This window comes from Perissodus microlepis, chromosome 7 (genome assembly GCF_051167445.1).
Source record: "Perissodus microlepis isolate ML-2025 ecotype Zambia chromosome 7, ASM5116744v1, whole genome shotgun sequence".
Lineage (NCBI taxonomy): Eukaryota > Metazoa > Chordata > Actinopteri > Cichliformes > Cichlidae > Perissodus > Perissodus microlepis.
This window is the reverse complement of record NC_140467.1, coordinates 8032525-8049202: the sequence shown is the minus strand read 5'-3', so window position 1 is coordinate 8049202 and position 16678 is coordinate 8032525. Positions and strand designations below refer to the sequence as shown.

Sequence of the window (16678 nt, the reverse complement as noted above, 5' to 3'; positions counted from 1 at the left end):
CTCATTTCTCTCTACTTCAGGGATATGGAGAGAAATGGGCCTCGAAAGGGTTGCAAATGTATAGGATATGATCCACAAGGGTAAACAAAGATTTACAAATGTGTACAATGATTTGTGTGTGCAAAGCAGTTTCTCCACGTAAAACTATTTTACAAATGCGTACATTCAAACCTGAATAAATACTGATCATTTACGCATAATTTATTACGTTCAGCTCACGAATCCGATCATTTTGACTTTCGAAAACCTTTCTGTGCGTACAAACGTCTAAAACTACACGTAGCATCTCCCCCTCGCTTTAAAAACTTAAATACGTGTGCACGAATCGCCTGACACGCACAGATCACGTGGGGTAAATTTATCGCTGCAAGCTTCACACAGACGCACAAATGTAAGATGCATTCATGTCCCAGTGTAAAGCTTGGACATCTGGGTTTCCACTACATACGTTCGTTTCCCTTTCTAAATAAACGGAACAGCTCGTAACCCTTTTACTAGAAAACACAGATTTACCAATTACAGAAACTACACAGTAGCCTGCCACATCCTGAAATGTTCAGGATTATTTATTAAGCTAACATGTTAGACTGCTTTCATTAGAGGATGGTAAGATTAACATCAAAGTGATATTCCACTTGACCTGAAATATATCTTCAAAATATACAGAGATTAGTAAGCATACTCACTCCAGAGGATGATCTGCAGTAATGTACAGTAATGGTGTCCCCCCATCTGCAGCAGAGTGCTCACTTTTCCCAGCAGAAGTCCATAAGATTATTTAAGCTATATAGTAACCTTTTATAGGCTACTGTGTAGTGTCTGTTCGGGTTTGGATGTGCGCATTTGTAAAATAGTTTTATGTGGTCAAATTATTTTGTATTTGTGTGTGGATTGAAGCAGGTCCTCGTGAGCCCTCAGAAGTTATACACAAATCATTGTAGAGATTTGTAAATCTTAGTTTACGCTTGTGTATAATATTGAATGCATTTGCAACCCTTTTGAGGCAAATTTCTCTCCATACAGGGGCATGCCTAGAAAAGGGGCGGGGGGACATGGGGTGCCACCAGCCCCCCTGAAATTTGATATGCAATTTCAAACAAGGTTTTCTAAATATATTTCAATATACAACCTGGGTGCTATTAAGCCACTCTAGCAGGATTCTAACTTTGACTTATGTAAAAAGTCTAAATACTTTAATATAAAAAAATATTAAAAAAAAAAAAAAAAACAAAAAAAAAAAAAAACAACTATCACAGGATGTTTAATTTTTCCCCCACTTTTCACCTAATAAATCTGCAATAGGACGCAGGGCTGCATATGAGCTTGAAAATTGTGGTTTGTACACTAGCTCTTTAAACTTAAATTGTACAATTACATACTTATGGTAAATATTCTGATTTTATGCACCCTCCCTGCCTGGTCCACCCCATTTTAAAAATCCTGGACACATCCCTGCTCATCTTATCCTGACTAATTTTTCTTTTTGTTAGTGTCCTCATCTCTACTGGCAGGGTGAGAAAGTGTGACAACCTCATCTTTTGGCTGCTGAGCTGACAGGTTGTTCTTCTGTTTTGTGTTGCAGGTGCTCGGTGGGTGTGGTCATGTTCTCAGAGATTGTGAACACCTGGGCTGAGTGTTGCCCTGTGTAAAACCACACTGCTTGTTCCCTCTAAGAAAATCAGCTCTGCTCCAGAGTCCTTTTCTTCAGTCTTCAAATTGCTTTCAGATAAGCTGAAGCTTCATAATACACTCATGCCTTATTTAACTGCATGTGCTCCCCCCCCCCATTCTGGAAAACTAAAATAATATCGGGTCAACGATTTAAAACTCTTACACATGTAATTTACAATGTAAATGAGAAAAAAAAACCACAGCCAGAGTGTGTTTTGTGTATTTTTCCCCCTTGGGTTTAAAACCTTAAACAATGACCAAAACAGTTTGAGATAAAACATCTGTTATGGGTTTTTAAGGTCTACATTTCTCAGAAGCATTTAAAAATGCTTCTTACCTTTCATAAAATAATAACAACACACCCCCCCCAAAAAAAAAAAAACAAAAAAAAAAAAAACAAAAAAAAAAAACAAAAAAAAAAAACAGGAGGCAAACATGTTTTTTTGCATAAGTTGCCATGGTTTCAACATAGCAACCCTTTTATTAGCAAAATCATGGAGATTAGTCCACTAAAGTCCCCATCTCATGGAAACAGAGCTGAAGAGAAGGGGGGGGGGGTATGTAACTTTAAACCTTCACAGATCATAATGAGTAACAGTGCACTTGTAACCAAATCAACTGTGTCTATGCACTGAACACAGATCTACATATGGTCCTACTGTCTGCTACAAGGCCACCATTGGCATCCTCTTTTCAAAGCTTCCCTTTCCTTCATGGTTCAATCGGGAATGTTTGCAGCAGCGCATCGACAAGGTGCACTTTTTGATTCGTGAGAGGAGCTCCTTTTTGGTCTCTTAGAAAAATAAAACTTTGAAAGAGGATGACAAGTAGAGGAATAAAGTCCCTTTGTTTTATATTGTGCACGCACACGCACACACACACACACGCACACGCACGCTCCATCGCTCACATGTGCATTTGCCCTCGCTCGTATCACCCATGCAAACCACACATCAGTTTCCACACAGCTCTCACAGTATGTCAGCATCAGAGTGAATTGGTCTTGCTTGTTTTATACAAGGAGGCAAAAATATGTATATATAACAGTGAAGTGGCCAGAATTATTAAAAAACAAACATAGTATGAATTGAAGGGACTCGAGAAGAGTTAAATGGTGGCATCTAAATAAACAAGCGAACAATGAAGAAAAAACACTGCAACTAAGGCATGCAAGGCACAAGCAACTACAAAAAGGAAAAGAAAATGTGATGCACAGACCAAAAAAAGAAAAAGCAAAGGCCCCCCTTTTTACATAAAAATAAGGTAAAAGAAGCACATTTTAAAAATAGAGGAAAAAAATCCCTGGCCATAGACAGTTGTACAAATATTTTACACAAAATGTTTTCTCTACATACCATTTTTAAACTTTTAGAGATGAACATAAGTTAATAAGGGGTTAAACGTGACATCAGTCCAAGCTTCCTCCACTCCTCTTGAATAAAGTCACTCATTAAACCGGACACCAAGCTGCCTGAACAGGGGAAAAAACAAACAAACCAAAACCTGGTTAGAGGAGAAAATGTGGCAGAAAATATGGCGGCCTGTTCACAGACAAAACATGACATGTCACCTTTTAGAAAAGACCACAGTCTTTCAGGTTGTTCTTGATGATAACGTCAGTGACGGCATCGAACACAAACTGCACGTTCTTGGTGTCGGTGGCGCAGGTGAAATGGGTGTAGATCTCCTTGGTGTCCTTTCTCTTGTTTAGGTCCTCAAACTGGCACTGGACGTATGCTGCGGCCTCCTCGTAGGTGTTGGCGCCTATGAAGTGGGTGGGGATAAAGAGGAAATGGAAATAGAGGGAGAAATGAAATCTAAACCTGTTCCGTCTTTCCACTGCCATCATATATGTTAAAAAAAAAAAAAAAAAAAAAAAAAAATGCATAGATGCACTTATTTTTCAGTTTCTCATCAACTGAATATGACTGTGCACACTGTTAGGGTTCTACTTAAAACTATAAAACTTAACGCCCTGTGAAAGTTGTTCCTTTGCTGACCTCCAGTCGTTTCACTCTGCAGTGACGTACAGGTTGAGTGTCAGTGTTGTGTGGTTCAGTGTTCAACAGGCACCTGTCCTGAGCTCAGTCTCAAATAAACAGGAAGCACTACCCGGCCGTGAAGGCCGTTAAATAGCAGTTCCAGCCTGGTGTCAAGCTGCAATTTAATTATGCTTTCCAAAAATGCTGCTCCAGTGTCAATTCGGATTTATTGTTGCCCTTGTTTTTCTCCATCCTGGCTGCAGAATATTTACTTCTCAGCTGACTTTGTTTATAATTTGACATTTATTCAAGCAAGGGTTTCACCTGACAGGTTACGGAAAATAACAGAAGGGCAACAGCATGTTTTACTATAACGCTAATTCCAAAAGGAAGTGCAGATCTCACAAACCCACATTTAATTTTGTTCAAAACATAGAAACAGATGAGATACAACTAGGATCACTCCAAGTTTGATTGCAGCAACATGTCTTGAATAAGTTAGGACAGGGTAACAAAATGCGGGGGAAAACAAACAAAACAAACCCAAACCCAAAAACCAAACATGTGTATTACAATTTTGCTAGTCAATCACTTTGGTGATTGGGTATAAAAAAAGGCAGTCTTAGAGATAGATCTTCTAAAAGTCCTGACAACTTTACAAGCAAGAGTGGCCCACAGATCAGCTGTACACTGCCTCCATCTGACAGCAGAGCTCCCTGCAGGCAGACAGGTCATCCTTAGACTGGAGAGGACAGCATATGTGCTACCTCTGTTGGACCGCAAGTCCTGCTTAAGCAGTTAATCCGGGGGATCCCGGGAGTTCCCTGGAGTTCCCTGGCACTGGCAGTGTCTCACAAGTCACAATTACAGATAAGTGGGCTGGCAACAGTGTGGCTGACTTCACAAAGGCAGATAAAACTATACAGCAAGTAAAATACCAACAGGTAAGACACAATACTGAAAGTATGATGTGTTTAACTGAAAGTGAAAGTGGCACAGTTGCTGCAGGCAAATCAGCGATTACGTGTGTTAGAGGAAAGACGCTGGACATTAGTTTAGTATTAACAGCACTGTATGTGTGAGTCCTTTAGCTGTTTTGGTCGGTAAAATGGGAAATGGTTATATTTTAATAAAAGTCTTGCATATTTGAAGAAAAGGAGGAAGGCAAACTGTGAGTTAACACACCGCTCTATCAATAAAACACAGGAGAACCTGACGGATTATAATCGAGTGCTCAATCAGATTAATGTTTAACTGGGTGTTTGTTTTAGTTTTTATTCTTTCAGCTGCAGCCTCTGTGGTGTTTAACATTCTGAGTGTAACATGCAAATATTAAAAACAGAATCCAAATGTGGGCTTAAAGCTACAATAGGTGAAGAATTTGATTTAAAGTACAAAAGGCAGCCTACAAATATTTATGCTTACGGAACAATAATATTATTAACATTAAATAAATTATTTGCAGAATTTATAAAGACTTTAGCCCCTCATAGTCTCAGTACACAGGCATCTAAGGAATCTTCCAGAAATGACAACACAATTATTCGGAGGACTGACTGGTCAGTAGGTGGTGATTTCATACATGTCCATCTCTAATATGGTTCACAGCATCAGTTACCATGGCAATGCACCCAGTACAGTGGTCTGATGAAGAGCAGGTGTGCTTGAAATGTCATACACTACATGCAATAAGGAAACTGATTTAAATACAGGAAACTCAGCGTTAACACTCAATTTAACTGGATAAGCCAAAGTCCCGCTTCACAGTACAGGCATCTGGTCTCCTCAGTACCCAGACATTTACACACTGTTAGAAGAAGAGGTGATGCCACACAGTAGTAAACATGGCCTTGTCCCAGCTTTTTTGAGATGTGCCTTCAAATTCAAAATAAGCCAGTATATTTCCTCAAATAATAACTGTTCTCAGTTTTAGAAGTTCACGACATTTGAAAATCGCTGCATTCTGTTCTCATTCATATTTTACACAGCCCCCTTTAAAAAAATGAAGTTCTACTTTAAGCCTATGGTTATTACTTAAAATTTCTACTTGGAAAAATTAAGTCAATACTGAGGTCAAAATGAACAACATCTGGCTTTATGAATTGAAAAACTTTCGCTTAGTATCACAGCTGAGTGTGTTTTTGTTTTGTTTTTTTTGTTTTTTAAGTTAACGTGAGTTATCAGTGTGTAAAATAAGGAAGTAAACGGCCACCACAAAGTAATGAGAAGTGTGACACCAATATTACTGAACTGGTTCTAAAAATTCAACCTTTACCAGCAGAAATAAAACATGACAAACCCCACATCTATTTTAGGCACAGAAATGGTCCCTTGAATGAGTGTACCATATTTGGAAACCATAAAATGTCCTTTCACAATAAATACAACGTGACCCGACGAGCCTCCTAGGGAAGAAAAGGTTAAAACTTATCTTCTACTGAATCTCTGGATCCTTACATCACATCGATATAAATAGATGATGACATGATGTTACAGATATGGCGTTCTAGTGTAGATTCATATCAAAATCATGGCTATTTAATCTGTATCTGTGAACCTGACAAAAATGCATTGTTTAAACATGAAGCAGCCCACACAGCTCCAGAGCAGAGCAGTGGGATAAAACATCTGTGTCATCTACAGGGCCTGCCACACCTTTGTGTAGCTACAAAACAAGTTAGGCTCTAAAAGCAATAATCACAGGATTCTGACAGTATAAAGGAATGCAAATATGACTTAGTCATGTTACACAAAAACAACAACAGTTTAAATAAGAAGGTTAAATTTTTCTACACATCATTACAAATCCACAATTAAAAGCCCAAATCCTGCATACAAAGTTGGGCTTAATGATTTATATACCCCGCCAACACACAAAGGACATTATTTGCATGTATAAAGCACCAGCTCTGCATGTCAGTGTTTGTTTATATGACTCACCTGCGTACTCAGGGAAGCAGATTGTAAGGGGGCTCTTTTTGATCTTCTCCTCAAACAAGTCCTTTTTGTTGAGGAAGAGGATGATGGAGGTCTCTGTAAACCACTTGTTGTTGCAGATGGAGTCAAACAGCTTCATGCTCTCGTGCATTCGATTCTGAGCGGGAGGAGAAGTGCACAGTGATTACCGATCAGAGACGTACTAGTGGGCAGAGTATGCCGGGGTCAGACAGCTCTTACCATTTCCTCGTCCTCAGCCAGCACTAAGTCGTAGTCACTCAAAGCCACGCAGAAGATGATGGCAGTGACACCCTCAAAACAATGAATCCACTTCTTCCTCTCTGATCTCTGTCCACCAACATCAAACATTCTGAGATCACAGAAAGATATTGTTAAATAAATGCAACTCTCACACACTCACATGGTCTGGGTGATGACATTTTCACACAAACACACGCAAATCTTTCAGAATGTGTAAAATACTGTGGACAGCTGTCAGAGCTTTTAAAAGCCGCTTTTTCAGTTAGTTTTCAAGAGTATGAAGCTACTGTGTTCTTGCATTCAGTGTGATATTAGGTGACGAGACTACACGCTGGCCGACCACTCGTAGCTTTTCATTTTTCATGAACAAGGCATCAACTACTAGTGGTTGCCTCACATAGGAACAGCAGGACATTGTCTATCAAAATGCAAACTCCTGAATTTGCTGATTCTGATCCTTGCAATATGCGCTCTCTCTCTCTTACTTTTTAAATATAGATTTATGCATAAATGTTAGCTGGTGGCTGGGTCTCCATGTGTTTATTTGTGCACCTCAAAACATGACGAGCAACACGTTATATAACAAAGCAAATGAGAGACCTTTGACACCAAATGATTTTATGAGCTATGAAAATGAGGAAAGAATTGATGGCTATAAGAAAGCCATAAACCATTACCAACTACATGTCACATTTTGGTTCTTGGAGGCACTCCTGTCACAGTGTTTGGTCTAAATTGTTTAGTATTAAGTGCATCTGAAGTTTTCTATGTTTTTTTAAAGCTATGAGCCGTTTTGGCTTCTAAAGGTTAACAGTCATAAATGAAAAATAAAGGCAGGCATATGTGAGTCAGTGTAGACTTTACATGGAGCACCACGAGACACTGCTGTGTTTAAACAAAACTAAAACAATGATGGTGGCTATACTCACTTGAAGTGCAGGTCCTTGAAAGTGAAGTGTGTTTCCACAATACCGGTAGTTTTGACTCTGGTCCTCAGCACATCCTGCTGGGTTGGAACGTAAGCACTGTTGGATATCCTGTCCAGGTCATTTAGGTAACTTTGGAAAGAGAAAAATCAAAAAGAGAAAGAAAGATTGGCAACAAGCTAAAGCACTGACGTAAGAGCGGGAGTTATTCTTCCAAGGACAGTCCCCTGTTGTTTGAAGTATGCGTGTCCGTGCATCCTACTCACTATGCTGCAGAGTCGTTGAGCTGGTACTCTCGGGAGCGGCTGAAGCAGGCTTGAACTCCTCCATCTTTCCACAGCCGCTGGATGACCCCAGCCAGTTCACTGGTCATGAAGCCCTCTTCTGCTGAGCCCGCCAGGACGAACAGCTGCCGCGCGTCATCCTAAAGACACAGAGACACTTAACTGAAAACAGCCTAAAGAAGGTTAACTCATTATCAAATAGAAACAAAGATTTACTAGATTTGTTTTGCTAATTTTTTTCTATATTTAGAAAGATCACAATTCATCTATTGTCGTTACTCCTTACCCGAAGGGGCCGTGCAAACTAAAGTGATAAATTAATAATTAATTAACTGTGTTTTTCCCAGTCCTTTCACCTGTTATACTTTACATAAAATTAGATTTCAAAAAGGGCACAGTGTCTAAACGCCAGAGGCAAAAACCTTGATATTTGAGAGCATAAAATCAGAAAAGAAAGGCTTCAGGATTAAACTTGGTCACGATGAGAGAGCCAGGCCAGTCACGCAGACACAATGACTAGCTCTTTTGTTATGCCAAGAGGGGGGAAAAAAAGGAAAAAAAAAAAAAAAGGAGAAACAGATTTGCAAAAAGAAACAGGAGTCTGTTTAAAAAAAAATAAATCTGCCAAACAGGATATTAATAAACTAGACTTGTGAAAACAGAAATAAAACAATGGCCACGACGTCTCCAGTGAGAGAGAAAAACAGAAATGTTGCCTGTTTATTATAAATCAGGCTATAATAATTTTGCACACTGGATTCATTACATGGACTTTGCACATCTTCTACTTAAATTTAAACTCCCCCCTCCCACCCCACTGTCCTGGTCATAATCTTTAAATATTTCTTAATTTCTGTAGATAGTTGGGATATATTCTTATTTTGTGAATTTATATTAATATAGGGATGTATACATTATACATACTGTAAATATTATATATTCCATTTCTGTACCACAGTTTGGGGGGGGGGGGGGGGGGGTTTGCATCATCATATGAGGACAGATTTCTCATTTGAAACTTTTGACAGGCAGCATTTCACTTCATTATGAGGACAATGCAAAGACAGTCCTCATCACAGTGAGCTTTAGCTTTAAGAAGACTTTTAAATGTGATATTAAGACCAGTTTTTTAATCCTTTTTTCCCCCTAGAAGGTTGCAATGCAAAGAACCCTGCCCATAAGGCAAATGACTAAGCCGCTGTTACCACAGACAACCTGTGAGGTTGTCTGGATGCTGTGTTTTCTGTCACTTACTGCTCTGGCTTGATCGGCAAAGTCAATCTTGAGGCGTCCCATGGCTCTGATGATGGCAATAATGGACTGGATGGTGTTGCTGTAAACCACAGCCTTGTACTGCTTACACTCCTCCTCTGAGTAGCCTGCTTCGTGGATGATCCTGAAACACAGAGAGAACATTAGCAGGCGTGCCACAGTTAATTCTAATTTCATACAATAAGTACAAACAATGGGATTCAATCTGTTCTTTAAATGCTGGTAAACTGGTTGATAGTTAACATATCAAAATAGATTATAAAATGTATAAATAATGGTCCATTTCATGTTAGAGATTGCTATTAAAATCTGCAACAAGGCCAAACAAGCAATCAACTGCTTTAGAAATCCAGAAGATACAAGTAAATGCTGCTGCTCATCTGGAGTCACATTTGCTCTAGCTGTTTTAGGTCTCTCCCAGCTCCCGAGGGAAATGTCTGCCTAATACTCCACCATGTTCACCAGCTAAGTGAACCTGGTGGCTGCTTTTTTGTTTTAATAGAAATGACACAATGAACCAACCTAGTGGAGCAGCCTTCTCAGTTAAACAATCGGCTGAAAGTTGGTACCAAAGCTCTGTCAAACTGAGACTTAAAAATATATAGAGAGTTATACTTTTACTGATCACTTGTATAATTTGAATGATTAACCGTACTTATTAAATTCACATTCTAATTCAAGCTCTTATGCCTCTATTTTCTTTAGTGTTTATTCTTAGACTATTTTTAGAGTAGTACCGCATCATTTCCAGTTGAAAATAATCCTTATTTATTTTTCGATGAGATATGATGCAGGTTCTCAGATCATCTTAAGCATTGTAGCTCCTCCCCCTTTGAGGACATTTATCTCTGACTGGCTGCTCCTCACAAACTGAAGGTCTAAACGACAGGTATGTGGGGCTTATGTATTCACAGCCAGAGTGGTGTGCTTGAGATGACAATATTAGGAATACCCACTCTGACATCATACAGAGCCAAGAGCAGAATAAATATCTTAAACTGCGTGTCTGGAGCAGTCTGAAGCCTGAGCTTCTGGCAGCATATATGACAGATATTAGGTAAAATAATAACAGAACAACTTTCAATTGTTTTTTTGAGTAAGCCTCTACTCAATTACTTTTTACTGAATGTTTTTGGGGGAATTAAAAATAATTAACTATGGGACAGTCTGGTTAATGACTTCTTTTGATGTATGTTTTGAAGGTTTTATGTTTAAGTTTATGGTCAAAAAAGGCTTCTTAGATTTGCTACACCTGCATTTCCTTACAGGGTAGAAAAACAAAAAGGTGTATCATTTAAACTGCACTTATTTATAAAAAAAAAAGAAAAAAAAGAAAAAAAAAAAAAGAACGAAATCGCAGATATTTAAATCTAGAGTTAAAACATCTTTGCCCTGAAAGAATGGGGAATAATTTAGAGAGTAGATTATTTCCTCTTCTTCAGATTTGACTGTGTGTGTGTCTCATGTTGTAGAACAGGGGTAGGCAATCTCAGTCCACGAGGGCTGGTATCCCTGCAGGTTTTAGATCTCATCTTGGGTCAACACACCTGAATCACATGATTAGTTTGTTACCAGGTCTCTGGAGAACTTCAGGACATGTTGAGTAGCTAATTTAGCCATTTAAATCAGCTGTGTTGGTTCAAGGACACATCTAAAACCTGCAGGGACACCGGCCCTCGTGGACTGAGATTGCCCACCCCTGTTGTAGAATGAGGATGGCACGCCCATTAAAATAGAACATTTTTTGTTGCCTGTGCGGGAAGGAAATGGTTGTGCTCCACATATTGCCTATTCACCACATGGTGTATTCTATACTGTATGTTTAACATTAAAAAGAACAAATATTTCCATCACAAACAAAAACTGAGTGTCATGTGATAATTTCTAATTACCACAGTTGCGTTAGATAATCCATACTCTTAATGCATCATAAGGGAATTCACTGAGATCGGCACTGGTATACTGTGATTACCCTTTTTAATAAAAAAATACATCAAGTATCTTAGTGCTTGATGTATTCTAAACTGTATTACTGATTCATTCGTACTTACTTCATCTGTTTAACAATGGTACTCTTCCCAGACTCCCCAGCACCTGAAACACAGAACAGAAGTTTGAGAAAATTACAGCAATTGTGTTAATTATTTCAAAACAGAAGCAGGTACGGTGCAAACCTACAAAATTACATTAAATGCCAACCAGTGTGAAATAAACACGCATAGTTTACCTTTAAACACCAAACTGCATGATTCATTTCGAGTATCTGTGCAGCCCTACATTTAAAACACTAAGATAAGTTAATGGTGCCAGACTAGCTTCTGTTAAATGCACTTTTTTCAAGTTTTAAGTGAGTTCTGCCTGTGGTGTATGAACACCCACAGCGGTGTCTGAGGTCAGATTTAGTTGAGTCACAAAGCGCAATTGGATTAATTAACTGGATCGTCTCGTCAATGAGATTATAGACAGCTTAAACTTCCTTGTGTTAGAAATTCATCCCATACCAGCTTGGCAGGACTCTGAACTGCATCTCCAATGATTTATGTATGACTACAACACTACGGTATATAAGGCAGTGTGATACCACTACTGCCTTTTAGGTGACACATATCAAAATATAAGAAAAATACAATGCTGTTTCATTTCACATAAAGCTCAACAACTCCATCTGAGATTAAGGCATGTTTTAAGATGAGCACACAACATTTTAATTAGCTTACCCCTCCCGGGACTTTTAGTTCCCCAGTGGCTGGAGCGATTTGCCACTTCATCATCCCATATGAAAACAGCAACACACAATAGAGCTACCAGTACTGAAAACATCACTTAAATTTAATTTGCAAACACGCTTGCGCCTGACTGAGCTGCTGAAATTGAAGGGATAATAGAAACCAATTATGACAAAAACTGGTGGAGTAAAATGGTTAATGTTTTGCCACAGAGACGAGATGACAGGGAAAACAAAATACACACTTATAAAATGCAGATATCTCTGCAGTTTTTGCACTTATGCTGCTTTTTCTGTCATTTGTTTGCAAAAATAATGCTACACAAAAATAAAAATCTGTCTCATATTTGCATTTAAGCTGCTTGCAAAAACTCTACAATTAAGACAGTCCTCCCACTCAAAGCAGTGATTGCAAGAGCCTGTCATTTGCCGATTACTGTATTATTGCATACGTCCCCAGCGGGGAAGCATTACAGAGCAGCAAACTGCAGTGAGAACATATCAGTCTCCCTCAGAGACGTGAACATTACACCAGATATTCAACGTCACAAATGTGGATGTAAAACATCTTTGTGTTTAAACAGATTAGCCAGACCATTAGATGATTAATCCACAAACCAAACTTGCATCTCATGCAGGTGGTTGTGGGAATCGTGACAGGTAAAAGCACCATGAAAATTCAAATAAGGTTTCATCTCAAATGACGCACAGGCTTGACAACGGGACGTATGGGGTTGTGAAGCCATGCTGGAGAATAGCTGGTGCCACAGCCCTGCTTGAGCAGAGATTAGCTGCGAGACGCAGAATAAGACTGCATTTTCAAAAACAGCTTGCCGACTGCATGGCTGTGGCAGGCATCCCATTAGCACGCACTAACCGTTTCTGTCGTGCGTGCATTACTGTCAGCCCGGCTGCATAGGTTGCTATGCAACCTCTACCCCATCTATCCATGCTGAGATAGGCGAGAGTGGTCATGTAATGGGAAGAATGGAGAGGTGTGGCAGCTTTCCTTAAAACTGAAATAATCCTGGAGAAATGTGACATGCGGTTATGTTAACTGGAAGCTTATCTATGGTTTACATCCCATAATTTGAAAGCTGGGCCATAACATTTTTTAAGCAGCATTAGTAGTTTAAGTATGCAATTTTCTGAACATATTTGCATGGTAGGCCAACATATTTAAATGGCAGCACGAATGCTCCCCCCCTGGACACAGCATTTGGGTAATGCAGTTTTGGATGACATAAGAGCAAGTCATACAGAGATACACAAACAAGTATAGATACAGAGGGTTTAAATTGTGTGTACAACGCTTCAGAAGAGCAAACATGTCTCGCAGGAGGGGGGGGGGGGGCGTATTATTCGAGACCTGTTGAATAGTGGAGCTCGCACATACTTTAATGCTGTTCCAACAGATAACAACTTTAACACTGCTCACAAGTGTTAGTTTCAAATATTTGCTGGATTGTAGAGATAACCGATCTAGGGCACGTCTACTTTCTTTTTGATTTACGTCATGAAGAAACAGGAAGGGAGCTAGCTAGCTATTGCACTTTAAGCCATATTAAAAGATGTGCTATTAGTCGGAGTCACGAAAGACAGCAACACAGACACTTGTTTACAGAAAGTTATTGATGCTTTCTGACGGCTAACAAATCCAAGCTAGCACCGAGGCGTTACACTAGCTAAGCAGCTAATTGCTTAGTTAAATTAGCTTACCGACTTACCGCTGGGTATTAGCGGTTTGCTTCTGTGGAAGCAACTAATCAGTGTGCTCTTATCTAGTGTTAGTTAACAGCACAGTTACAATTAGAGTTAATTCAACAAAGGATAAAAGATAGGAACTCCACTAGCTCAAACTTTTTTTTAGCTAACACCACCGTACCATTCAAATAAAGCCCCGACATTTCCCCACCTTTGCCTCTGTTGCTTCATGGGCTGGGTAAAACTTGAATTTTAGCAGCTACAAAAACTTATTTAAACCTTTATTGGGTTGTTTTTACGCATGGGCAACGAGAGTCCCACAGAAACACACAGACCCCGTCCCTCCCTCGGTCCGTCCATCTTTCTCTCACCAAGCAGGAGCAGCTTGACCTCCCGGGCAGCCTTTTCGCCGTCGTCTCGCAGATTCCTGTCGATCATCTTGCTCCGCTCCTGCGCCGCCTTGTCGTCCGTGCTCAGCGTACACCCCATCTTTGTCTGCTCCTCAACGGACCTCCGAATAAATACAATAAACGCACACGAAAACACAACTTTTGACTACGACTACAACGACATGCAAAGGCTACCGAGTTAGCATCCAGTGGGGAGGAGGAGAAGAAGAAGAAGGAGGAGGAGGAGGGGGCAGTCTGTCTAACAGTTAAGAGTCAAACACGCCCTAACCTCACACTCAAGCTCCGGATTTATCAGCCGAGGCTTCTCAGATATCAGTTAAAAAGCAAAGTGTCGCGTTTCTGATATCTTCGTCTAGGGTTTAAATTAGTCGACTGGTCAAGCAGGTGGAGTCAGTCACATTAAAGCAAAACAGACGGCACCATCTGCGGAGCAGTCCGAAAAACGTTCGCTTCCTGTGTTCCGCTCACATACCTGCAAACTACGCATGCGCGAAACGCAACAAGCTTCTTCTTTTAAAAAGCAGAAAGCTTATTTTTGGGAAGTGACCACTGCGGAAAAAGAAAGAAAACCACGAGACACAGAGTCAAAACTCGAAAGCATTCACGCTTTATTGCTTAACAGTTTAACAATTTTGAAACGTTCCCTAAGTGAGTTTAAATTCAGATTACACAAAATTAATTCAACATGTACTAAGGCAAAATGTAAATTTACAGATTTTATAGGTAATTTACTTAATTTTTATTTAGATAAAGAAAACAAAAAACGTTTATTTAGAATTAGAAAAGTAGAAATATAAATTACAGTGGTACATTTGTGGTTATCTGTCTACACTTATCATGGTTATGCATGTCATGGCAATTTTGGGATTTCTTTGAATTTTTCTTTTTCCAGGGTAGATTGATTGTACAGCAGACATTTTTAATGACTTAAAAATTTTTCTAATCCATACAGGGTCAAAATTATACATAGAGGCTCAAATAAATGCTTATACACTCACTTAAATCTTTCAATAAGTGGTGCTAAAGGTTAAAATGTGTCTTATTTGTGCTTATGACTGACTACAGCTGTTATTTCCTCTTGCAGCATAAAAAGGATTTGCTTGACAACACTAATTGGACACAATAGCAGATTTAAACAAGTCACAAAAGTCTCTAGGAGCCATTTCCAGACAACTGCAGATCCTAACATCATCAGTTCAAACAACTGTACATAAGTACAAGATGTTCAGATGTGTTACAACTTTGCCAAAGTCTGGAAAAAGACAAACTGTCACCCTCAGATGAGAGGAAATGGGTTAGGATGTTCAAGTACAACTTAGGAACCACCATGTCTCAAGCCTGCCATGAACTGGAGACTGCTGAAAAACCAGGGTCACTGGTGTGTCTGTGAAGGTTCTCAGTCATCCAGGTCATCGTCGTCAAAGGAGCTTGCAAAGAAAAGCGTCTGGACTTCTTTAAGTTTACTTGAAGACGTTTCACCTCTCATCCGAGAAGCTTCTTCAGTTCTAAGGTCAAATGGTGGAGAGTCCCAGATATAAACCTAGTGGGAGTATCCCCCCACAGAGGGACAAAAGGACCCCCTGATGATCTTCTAATCGCCTGAGCCAAGGTGTGAAACTGGGTGTGGGTCCCAATCAGCCAGAGTTTCGGGTGTGTTCATTGTGAAACCTGGCCCCACCTTATCATGCGAATTCCTGAGGTCAGATGGCCCAGGATGTGAGTGGGCGTTAAGGCGTCTGGGAAGGGATCTCAAAACTGGATTATAGATGGCAGAGAGTTGGTGTCGTAAACCCCCGCCTCTGTTCAAAGATGGTCGCTCACAGTGGACATAGATGGCTTCTTTCACTCCTCTTTCAAACCATCTGTCCTCTCTGTCCAAAATGTGAACATTGGCATCCTCGAAAGAGTGTCCTTTATCCTTAAGATGCAGATGGACTGCTGAGTCTTGTCCTGTGGAGGTGGCTCTTCTGTGTTGTGCCATGCGCTTGTGAAGTGGCTGTTTGGTCTCTCCAATGTAGAGGTCTGGGCATTCCTCGCTGCACTGTACAGCATACACCACATTGTTAAGTCTGTGTTTTGGCGTTTTGTCTTTCGGGTGAACCAGTTTTTGTCTGAGCGTGTTGCTGGGTCTGAAATGCGCCGGGATGTCATGATTGGAGAAAACTCTCCTAAGTTTTTCTGATACACCGGCTACATAGGGGATGACAATGTTGTTGCGTCTGTCCTTCTTATCCTCCCTCGTTGGTGTCTGGTCTTCTTTTCTGTGCCTCTTTGCTGACTTTAAGAACGCCCATTTAGGATAGCCGCACGTTTTGAGTGCTTCCTTTACATGTGTGTGTTCCTTCTTTTTTCCTTCAGGCTTAGAGGGAACATGTTCTGCCCGGTGGTGTAGGGTCCTAATTACTCCAAGTTTGTGTTCCAAAGGGTGATGGGAGTCAAAGAGGAGGTACTGGTCCGTGTGTGTGGGCTTCCGGTAAACTTCGATGTTGAGTTTGCCGTTCTCTTC

General features: G+C 40.0%; 1 protein-coding gene across 1 annotated transcript; it reads right to left on the bottom strand.

Annotated features, from left to right (window-relative positions):
* Positions 1-2107: 2107 nt before the first annotated feature.
* Positions 2108-14656, bottom strand: LOC146382473 (guanine nucleotide-binding protein G(i) subunit alpha-1). Its single transcript, XM_084933120.1, has 9 exons — positions 14134-14656; positions 11385-11427; positions 9316-9457; positions 8044-8201; positions 7781-7909; positions 6831-6960; positions 6594-6747; positions 3242-3435; positions 2108-3142 (listed from the first exon to the last, which is right to left on the bottom strand). Exons 1-8 carry the CDS (start codon positions 14249-14251, stop codon positions 3245-3247), a joined length of 1065 nt encoding a protein of 354 aa, XP_084789246.1. The 5' UTR covers positions 14252-14656; the 3' UTR covers positions 2108-3142; positions 3242-3244.
* Between the last annotated feature and the right edge of the window lie 2022 nt (positions 14657-16678).